Here is a 10,826-nt window from a genome sequence, read left to right as displayed (position 1 = left end):
GAGGTTAATTGAAAAATTTCTTAATGTCATTATGAAAGAACTAGATTAACCCAAGTTAATTCACTTTATTGTTCAAAATAAAGAGGAATAAGCATTGAACTCACTTGCAAATTTGGGGCATGAATTAGGGGTGAGATGTTGTCTTTAAGGACTCTGCCAGTTTAATTAAGATATGGAAAATTACTTATTGTTCTTCACCACTAAAGTGCTAGGAATTAACAGCCAAATGTGATGCCTGTGCCTTTCATATCTCTACCATGTGTTTGTTTGTTTAATACCCATAAGACTACATCATTAAACCTCAAGCACTGATTTCACTAATTCAGCACTAGAGCTACATGCTACAGCACCAAACACCTTTTCTAGTCAATCATAATTGAACAGCTGGATGTAAAATGCAATATTATTTTTAGGCTCCTATCTCACTTTGACTTCAAACCACAAACAGCGTTTTCCTCCAAAACAAAATACCTTCCTATCTTTGTAATACGTCCACTAAATATAGCAAGAGCACCAGGATAGCATGTGATATATTTTGCCCACTTTATCAGGTCCTCGTAATTACAGATGCCGCTGCAAACTACCAACGCGATTGTGCTTTTCTTCTCTTCTTAGAACGATGGCAGCATTTCATGAAACGTAACGCAGGTTGTCTGTTTTTCTTTAGGAAGTATTACTTAAGAGAGCGGCAGACCTTGTCGAAGCCCTATATGGGATGCCCCATAACAACCAGGTAGGTCACCCATGCAGTCTTTGTATACGCGCCTACGCATGTAAATGAATCCGTGCTCTTTGCAAAGCTGGCAGAGCACCGGCACGTTGGTTTTGTGCGGCCGCCTCCAGGGCAGGCGGGCGCGATGCGACGCTCCGAGGGAAACGTTCCGTCTTCCCATTCTCTTCTCCCCGCTAGTTTTGCCTCTCAGAAATGACAATTAAGCGCAAGGTGCCAAAAGCATAAGCAATCATCAAGGCAAGAGAATAACCTTGAACTTGGGCCAAAATATACAGTGACTAATGGGAAGTCCTAAAGAAATCTGCTAAACAGAGCGGATAAAATATACTGTGTTTTGCAAACTGCTGGAAACGCATCTACTGCTCTGGACGAATAGAGGAGACGCACCATTTTCACACGGCTTACAGAGCTAAACCGTGATTTTGCCTTAATTTCTTTATTTCTTTATACTTACTGTCTTGATGTGAAATTGCATATTGTTTCAGTATGTACGTATAATTTCACATGAATCTCATCTGTAAATTTGAATGTTATTGCAACTTGGACTGTTTGTGCAAAGCAGCTTCGTAGTTGTCAGTGCTTATTTTACGTCTTTCTAGGAAATAATCCTGAAACGGGCGGCTGACATTGCCGAGGCGTTATACAGCGTGCCCCGCAACCACAACCAGATCCCCACCCTCGCCAACACTCCAGCGCACACCGGGATGATGGGAGTGAACTCCTTCAGCAGCCAGCTCGCCGTCAACGTCTCCGAGACGTCACAAGCCAACGACCAAGGTAGGTGGCGTTTCAAGAGTTAATCCTTCACGCTCTTGGCTGTCAATCCGCGCTGATGTCACCCCTGCGTTCTGCCTCTTTCCTTCTCCCTGTAGTCATATGTCTGATCGCGTAATGAAATGCCGTCTTTAACTTTCTCGTAATGTTTAATTCTTCCTGTTCTTTCGTTTACTGTTATCGTAAAGCACCTCCAGTGGAAAAAAAACAAAGCAAAAACAAACTGGCAAAGTGTAGAAAGCTCTTTGTTATTCCCAGTAAATATACAAGGTGTATGTTTATTATAAATTAATTATGTCTGGGTATCTCCACCTGGTTTTGGAATATTTACACAGATGAATCTAATTGGATGTCTGTGATTTTAAAATACTTTGTTTATAGGCATGTGTGACATATATGTTACTAATAAAAGTAATAGTTGATTTAATTTACCTGTTGTAATTGAAAATGCATGTAGCATATTGCATTTAAAATTAATTTTGATACTAATGAAAGGAGGGAAACAGGATTATTAGATATGTTCGAACCTGTATTTTTTGCTTGCAAAGTAATGATTAAATTGATTGCTCAGATAGGAACAAACTGTTGTTTAAAATCCTGATTCTGCTATGTTTCCTCTTCTACCAAGATTGTCTTTGAACGCATTTCCAAGCTAATAAGCCTTACAAAATTCTGTACTCGATCTTGAATTAGTGTTCACCGATGGGTTCACCTTACGCAAGTACGAGCTTGTCGTTAGTATAAAATTATCAATCATAAAACGAAGACCCCAAAACAGCCTTTTTAAACAAAACAAGTTTGTCGTGTCAGCTCTGGCATTTGAAGGGCCGGAGAGGCCGAAAGCTCATGCAGCGCGCTGGTACAAAGCGCGACTCGAGCCTGTTGGTAATTGCTCCTAAAGACAAACGCGAAGGCACCTGCCACAGCTGGATCGAAGAGAGCTTTTGTTGGCTGTCTGTGCTAAGAGGAGACACAACATAGAGTGCTCGCAGATGATTTAAGTAGGGTTGGCGTGATAAGGTTATCTCCAACTGCAAGAGTTGATAGGGCAGTAAGAGACAACTTAGAGCAAAGCTGTGCAATCAATTAAAACTGTGTAATATATGCTGCATGAGGAAACCCCCCAGCCCTAAGTCTATCTTATAAAATAACATTATTTTTTTGGGGTGGGGGGGTTTCTAACACAGTAGGTTACAGTCGCAACACAAGCAGTGTTTCCCCGCGAGGATATGTTCCCAGCAGTACTCCTCAGCAGTCCAATTACAACACAGTCAGCAATAGCATGAATGGATATGGCAATGCCGGCATGCCCAATCTAGGTGTACCAGGTTCCCCTGGATTTCTTAATGGCTCCTCAGCTAACTCTCCTTACGGCAGTAAGTGTCTATTTTTGGTAACACATCATCATATAGATTCATATTTACTACAAAATCAAATACTTGCATTGTTTTGATTTCCTCTATTGTGAGCTACTGGATAAAAGGAGGGGTGACTCTGGAGGCTGGACGTAAAAATGAATATGATAAATTGATCTGTTTGTGCCATAATACAATCTCAGATAGAAAAAAAAAAAAAGAATAAAAAAATTGGACTGCACGATTTGTAAAGAAAGTCCAACACAAAAGAGTTTGCCTGTTATCCAGAGAGTGGCCAAGCCAAGGCATTTCATTTTTTTTTCTTTTTTTTTTATATATATTTTATATATATATATATATATCTATATTTTAAGAGGCAAGGCCCTATCACTCTCTTTTTCCGTGTTTGCCGTGAAAACCTCAATCTGAGTCCTGATTATTTTTGCTTTATTGCAGTAGTGCCGTCAAGCCCTACCATGGCAGCCTCTTCGGTCACCCTCCCTTCAAACTGTAGCAGTACACACGGCATTTTCTCATTCTCACCTGCCAATGTCATCTCTGCAGTGAAACAAAAGAGCGCCTTTGCTCCTGTTGTCAGGCCCCAAGCCTCTCCTCCACCATCTTGCACCAGTGCAAATGGAAATGGACTTCAAGGTGAGCTGGATCTCTCTCAATTTTCTGTCTATTGCTTTTTATACACCTAAGCCCAGACCGCTTATTTGGGAGAAAGGTACTTCGCTGTATTTTCAGGTTGCTCTCATAGTGATGTAAGAGCAGAAGAAATAGGGTAGTGGAAATGGTACGCTAAGATTTTAAGCAAATCTTAGTTTACTTTTAATACTTGTACTAGACAAAACATCAGCTGCTTTTCTGGCATTTTCCCCGTGTGCTTTAAGTTTTAAAGTAAGACGGTACACCCGAACGCTTCTCAGAGGTTTTGTGCACTCCTTGTGTTTATACGCTTTCTGAGCACGTTTCGATGGATGTTTAACACCAGCAGCATTCCAGCATAACGCGGTGTGATCTCCTCATTTTACATATGGTGCAATACTTATTTTCCAATACCTCAGCTCAGTGTAAATCAGGGTAAGCTCTTCCCCAGTGAATTAACCTTCCCTTGGACTAGGTGCCCCCCTGAGCGGTGAGTCTGCATGCTCTGGTGGTCCCAGCTCACTCTCTTACTGTGGTGGTAGAGTGGTTTCTTCCCTAAATGAACAACTAAATATTTTAATTAAGGCAGGCAATTTTAAGCTTCTGCATTTTTTTAATCTGTGTGATTTCATGTGGGTAGTGTAATGAGCAATTTATAAATCAGTTGCAGAATTTCCGTGGTCACCTGCTGGGAGTGGGGCAGGAGGAATTGCGATACAGTGTGCGTTTGGTGGAAGAATAAAAATATGAACAAAGAAGTCTTCCCTTTTACGGCACATGTAACGTTTAGAAGATATTATTGTCAGATGCATTAGAGTCGTTGAAAAGGTTTGTTTGCCTCTGTTTTACAAATCATGAGCCTCATTGCACAGTGCAGAAAACTGAACCAGAAAGGGCTGCAGATACTTTACCCGGGAGGTCGTCACTTCTCTTGACTTAGTTAAGATGTAGGTAGTGCCACATTATTTATTTTATAGCATTTATGGTGTGATGAGCACTCGCAGGCAAACAGATGAAGACAGATATTTAGATTTGCCAAACTAATTCTGGACACCCGCATTTTGTGGTATGTACCTTAAGGCACTTTGGAGAGACCCAATCCCACAGAACTGCCTGTCCATCAGAAATCCCGGCCATTCCAGACCAGGATCTCAACCTGGGTGTCGCTGTAGCTTGTTCTTAACTTCTTGGCCCAAAGAGGCATCTGAGAGCTTCTTATGCACTCAGGTCAATGAAGGGCTGAGGATCCAGCTACACAAATCTTACGGTAGGAGGGACGTTAAAGGAAAGGATAATTAGATGAATATATGTCTTTATGCATATGTCTTTAGGGCAAGCTGTACTATGTTACTGTAAGCAGAAAACTATACCAGGTGTAAGGAATGTTCTTAGAAAAGATCATCCATTCATAAAATAATGCAGTGTCCCACTTTTTTTATAAAAAGACAGTAGTATAAAAAGTAAATACTGAAATAAAATTAATAAAATAAAATAGTAAAATAAAGAAAATAAAATAATAAAATAAGGTAACACAGCTTAGATCTGAACAGCTCTTCTTTAGCTGTTCTGTAGTAGGTATTTATATATGTTCTCATTAACTCATTGATGTTGATTTACTCTAAAAAAAAATTATTTAAAGACCTAAATTAAACTGGTCTAAACTTCGGTAATTTCAGTATGTAAATAAAAGGCTTCCCATCAGATATTCAAGGTATCAGGTGCTTAAAAGGTCTAGATTATTGCAAAGTGGGATTTTTAGGAGGACTGGGGGGGTTAAATGCCTGCACTAAGCACCCAATCTCCCTTGGCACCTCCCCAAGCCCCCAGTGACCACCCATCTCCATCCTCAGCTATAAAACGCTCCTTGTATAAAAGCCCAGTGTACGATTTCAAACCAACCAATATTGATTGTGTTGACCAGGCCCTGAAGTTAGCTCTTAGGCTGAGGCCAGCGCAGCTCTGGACTAAGCCTCCAGGCCCAGACAGCCCACGGAAGGCTGGAAGATCCCTTCAGCCCCGGGTCTTAGGGTGCTGCAATCCAAGCTGCAGGGCTGGTGTCACCCCTAATGAAGTCCAGCATCTCATGGGTGTTGCTAAAGCTCAAGGTTAGTTGTCCCCAGGACTTGCTGTGCCCACCCCACTCAGCACTTCAGAAGCACGGAGGTGTCCAGATGTAGGGATGTGCAGAAACCTCGGGTTTTGGTTCGGTAATTGATTCATTCAAAAATTAATAGACATTTGGGAAAAAAAGCTAAACTGAATAGTTTTGTGCTAAGCAAAACTGACTCAGAGAAACAGCAAGAACATCTTTCTGGTCTGGTAATTAGAGCGTTGAGTTCCAGGGTTATGATAAAAAGTTAATTTATTTCTGCAAAGTAGTTGATGGTCCATATGGCGAGAGTTAGGGTACCCTAGCAAAAGGTAAAATCATAGAACCATTAGGCAGGTTCAAGTCCCCTCGGACTGAGAGAAAAATCCAATTGCAAGCAGCATCTCTTTGGCGAGTTCCTTCCCCATCCCAGCAGAGGCACCGGCACCGATTCCAACCAGAGCCACTGAGTGAAGCCAGACAGAACTCAGGAGAGGTTTCAGGATGACACCACCTCACCCAGCTGTCCCCACACATCCCAGCCAGTGCCTTGGACTGAATTTGGCAAGACAGGGATGAAGTTGTCATACGCTTCCCTCATGAGACATCATAGAGAAGAGCCAGCAATGCAGGAGTTACTCATTTACACTTTATTTTACCTGTACAGTTATTTAGGGGGTTTCTGCTTTCTTCTTCCCATTTTTTAGTAATTTCTCTGAAGGTTTGTTAGCACTGTGAAGAGGTAGAGGCAGATGAGAGCATGGCAAAACCCAACAAGTAACTGCCCCCCAGACACGACTAATCCTTTCGCAGGGATTTAGGGGTTCATGAAATCAATCCTCACTGTAGGATTTGTCTATGTGCCAAAAAAAATGCTGTTGTTGGTACATCTACGATGCTGAGGAAGCAGAAGCAGAACTATGAAGCTCTATTTGGAGCTCAGATGGACCATTTTGTCTCCTCACATGGTCTAAAGCAGAGGTGGAGCTGCTCTACCTTCTGGCTTGTGGGAGCATCAGGACCACCCGAGCCCACCACAATAGATCCTGCACTAGGAAGGACGTCCCTAAAAGGCCACTCTGAGGTTTAGGACTTAGTGCCAAAGCATGAACATGGAGAGGTCTGTAGCCAACAAGGGGAGTCACGTTCTTCCTAAAGACATCCAAAGCCGAGGTTAGGAGCACCTTCCACTGCATATCCTATGATCAGAAACATTAATGCTTAATATTTGTTGAGAGCAGGATGGCAGTGTATGGATTCCATAGGGCAGAGGGCCTTTTCCTGCTTAAAACAATAGACATATAAGGTATAAAACATGTTTTTTAGCGAGAAAGTGCTGTCTCGCTGTAAAGTTGGAAGTATAATATGTGTTCAAAATTCAGTTTTCAATTGTAATTTACTTTTTATAGATTGTGAAAGATATTGCTCTCTGGTTAAGCTTTATGATCGTAATGCAGAGCTAAAGGTTCTCTATATTCTTTTAAAATTGCATTCTGCTTAATTTTCTGGCCTTTCCCTGGATGAAACTATCAAAATTATTATTAAAAAACTAGCCACCCCATTTTTCTTTAAAGCAGCATTTGGTACCAATTTGCACTGCAGGAAATGCGCTGCAGAAATCCGCAATTATCAAATGTTGCTACTAAACTAAATAGTGAAATAAATGTCTGGAGCAGCAATTTTGTAGCCCCCTTCCATTGTGCCACAGGTAGAATTCAACAAGAACGACTCCACCATTTAAAACAAAGAATTCAGGCTTTTTTCCCTTACAAATATAAGCGGCAGACAACCTAAATTTTCACACAGCAGAAGCCAAACATGAGATGACAACAAACGTGTGATTAAGATGTGCAGGGAATTAGAACCAAATAGTGATGTGCTGTTCATTAAAGTATGATGGAAAGACCCTATATTTTCGGTTGACCTGTGGTGATCTTGATGTCCTGGGCAACTGATGGTTGTACAAAACCAGCCCAAAATGAGTTCCCATGTCTCCAGTTCAGATGCCCCCCATGTACCCAAACCTCTCTGGGCTGCTTATGCGGTGCCAGGCATCCCAAGGACCAAAAACTCACAGATTTAGTGGAAACATGATACGGAAACTAAATATTTTGGGTAGAAAAGGTCTCTTCCAATGTACGTGCTATTCTCCAGTTGACTTTTGTAATTCAGTCAGTGCTTAGGTTTAAACACGAAGTATTATTAACAACGAAAAATAGCTTCCATTTTAATTTTGACACTTTTGATACATTTAATTGGGGCATAAAGGTAGAAGAGGTGGAAAACTTTAACCTATGTCAAGAGCATCACTTGAGAGGTGTTTTACTGAGCACTAGTCCTTTGCAACAGCTGGCACAGCTGGACCAGAGTTGGAGCAAATTCTGGTGGCGCAGCCCCGGCTGCTGCAGGAGGTGACGTTACCTATGGCATGTGTACATACCCAGCTCTTCCAAACCGTAAAGCCGTAACAGCGAATCTGAAATAAATTAATATTGTTGAAATTAATGAACTGAGAAATTGAAGTTCACATCACTACACGAACAAATTTATTAATATCTGTTGTACATAAATTAATGAGAAATATCATCATGGCAAAAATTAAACAACACTAAAATTAAAGACTGTCTAAATTATGTTTCTACCAAAGAGTTAACTAGGAAAAAAAGCAGTAGATGTTGGTACCTCAGGCTTTATCTGTTAAAAAAATAAGGAGATACCGGTCAAGGATATTGATCTTGTGCCTTTTTATGGCACTTGGTCTCCAGAGTTGAGAATGGGAGTAGGTTACCTCACTTTGGTCTTAGTCCTCAGCTTGTTCAGCCCCGCTCTTGTCCAGTAAAATGGTGGGAAATTAGGTTTTCTAGACAGGTGCCGGGTCTGGGCATGATGCGGTGGTTGGACTTTGTGGTTGCATGTGGTGGTTGGACGCAACAGTTGGATGCAATGGTTGGATGCGGTGGTTGGATGTGGTGGTTGGATGTAGTGGCTGGACATTGTGGTTGGACGCAGCAGTTGGTGGGTTCCCACTGCAGGGACGTCCCCGAGGGATGTGAGACATGACCAGGACCAACCATGGTGTTCCTCAACTCCCAGAACCTGGTCCCCAGTTCACTCTTAGCTGGGATTCGGGATGCTCCGGGTACAAAAACCCCCTCAGATGTGAAGCCCCAAGGAGCACTGGGTGGGGAAAAGTCCATGTCCGCGGTCCCTCGGCCCGAGGGTCCCGGCGCTGCATCCCCCGTCCCCAGCATCGCGGTTGCGTTGAACTCGACGTGCCTTACACGAACGTGCTAATAACGCCTGATCTTCTTCTTCTTCTCTTTTGTTTTCTGTTTCTTTCCCTTTCAGCGATGTCTGGGCTTGTAGTCCCGCCAATGTAAAGTCACTTTTGTTTACCTACCGTACGACCAAGCTTCAGAGGACGGGCTTAGGGGACAAGTTTAGTATATTAAGACATGCTGATGGAAACAGTATCTTCACACAGAATCAGCAACAAACCGAAATGCTACAAAAAAAAGGAAAAAAAAAAGAAAAAAAAAAAGACTTTGTTTAAAGATTTTATTTAAACTATTAAGAATCTACATGCAAACAACCTACTTCTTCATGAACAATTCCATTTTATTGACTGAATTTTTCTCATATTTTCACATTTCTCAGTCCTGAAGAATAAGGAGAAAGCGACGCCTATTTTGTATAAAGTTTCTGATTACGTCTTGGCTATGTCTAGTACTTGCTATGTGTTGGGAGAAACTTTGTGGATGCACCATTTTGATTATCATGAAACACTGATGAAAAATGCCTCCGAACATTTTTCTGTACTCATAACTAGATTCACAATGGTTGTGTATCTCTATAATGTGAAATATTTTTTTGTGGTGGAACAAAGGGGGCCAAGGAGGTTCCGAGCCATCCAACTGGAAAAAACATAAAAATACAAAAAAAAAAGAATAAAAAAAAAAAGGATGAATATATGATTAGAAAAGCAAAAAGCGGGTGGGGGCGGGCGCGGGAGGGTTGATCATTGCTTAACTTCATCTTAATGAAATGGAACTTTGTAACTTATTGTAGTTAGAAATGGTAACTTTGATATTGAATTCTCTTGCCTTCAACAAGCACACTGACAGAGAAAGAGAGAAAATTGCTACTGTCTGTTGGTTATCCAAGATATACTTCCACTGCTAGAGCTTCCTGTTGAGCAAGTGTGAGCTGCAACATTTTTTCAACTTTTGCTAGCACTGTATACTATTGCATTCTTAGGCTACTGTGAAGTCTATGTTTCTTGTACCAGAAAATTGTCCTTTTGACTTCTAGATCCTTCTTCCCTAATGTGTTTTGTATGTGGTTATAAAATTGTAGACTTTTGTGATTTTGCCAAAGTTGTAGCTAAATATTTATACACTTGTCTTGAATTTTTTTCAGATCCACTTAAATATTTAGAAAAGCAAATTTTATTCCTTATGGAGCCTATAAGGAATAAAATAGTCTTATTCATTGCAACACTTTCTTTCACATAAACACTTGCAGTCACTAAGGGAATTTATTTTGTAACATATCGACTATAAATATTGTATTTATCTTTGAGATTTTGTATATTGCTTTTCATCTTGTTGGGTTTTTTTTTCCTGTATGTATTGGGTTTTGTTCTGGCCTGGTATTGGGTTTGTTCTGGCCTGGTGTTGCAATGCTGAGAGAAGCATTAAGCCAAGAACCGCTGCCTTCATCTTTTCCTTTAAAATAAATGAGCGTCCGTACATTTCATTTGTACTTCATAAAGTTGCTATTATTTAGACTTTCCATCCTTTTTTTTTTTTTCCTTTTTTTTATTATTTTTGAGGAAAATTCAAATTCATTGTTTATTTTTGTATTATTCTTAAGTTATCAGAACAAATAATTTTGAAAAAAGAAAGTTGTTTGTTGTATAGTCAAATCAAAATTGTGCCACATGGCTGTAATGAGTACTAGTAGAATATGTGCATGTGATACAGCCACAAGACAGACGAATCTCTTTTGTGGTTGCATTTCTTTTTAATTTTCTTTTTTTTATTTTTAATTTTTTTTCTTATTTTATTTTATTTTAATTTTAAAGATTGTAAAAAGTCATTGTCAGCTGCCACCCACGACTTTGCCACAGAGCTGAACGTGTTTACTGCCAAAATTCAGAGGCCTAAAGCTTCAAATAAATTCACTTCTGATGTTTTAATTCAAACGTTTGCCACATTAACTT

The 10,826-nt window shown here is 40.5% G+C and overlaps 1 protein-coding gene across 14 annotated transcripts in view; it reads left to right on the top strand.

The window, feature by feature from the left end:
* Positions 1-9,110, top strand: part of EBF3 (EBF transcription factor 3) — a gene marked incomplete at both ends in the record, with an annotated part of 116,924 nt that extends 107,814 nt beyond the window's left edge. For 5 of the 14 annotated variants that reach the window (XM_080347985.1, XM_080347984.1, XM_080347983.1 and 2 more), the window contains 4 exons: positions 668-733; positions 1,333-1,510; positions 2,698-2,883; positions 3,319-3,615. In XM_080347985.1, the coding sequence (XP_080204111.1) occupies positions 668-733; positions 1,333-1,510; positions 2,698-2,883; positions 3,319-3,566 (678 nt within the window). Of the gene's footprint in view, positions 1-667; positions 734-1,332; positions 1,511-2,694; positions 2,884-3,318; positions 3,616-4,177; positions 4,264-8,950 lie in introns of those variants that run through there. The other 9 variants (XM_080347976.1, XM_080347987.1, XM_080347975.1 and 6 more) reach the window with 6 other exon arrangements.
* Positions 9,111-10,826: the final 1,716 nt, after the last annotated feature.

Source organism: Nesoenas mayeri (genome assembly GCF_963082525.1).
Source record: "Nesoenas mayeri genome assembly, chromosome: 7".
NCBI classification, from domain to species: Eukaryota; Metazoa; Chordata; class Aves; order Columbiformes; family Columbidae; genus Nesoenas; species Nesoenas mayeri.
This window is presented reverse-complemented; position numbering and strand designations above follow the sequence as displayed.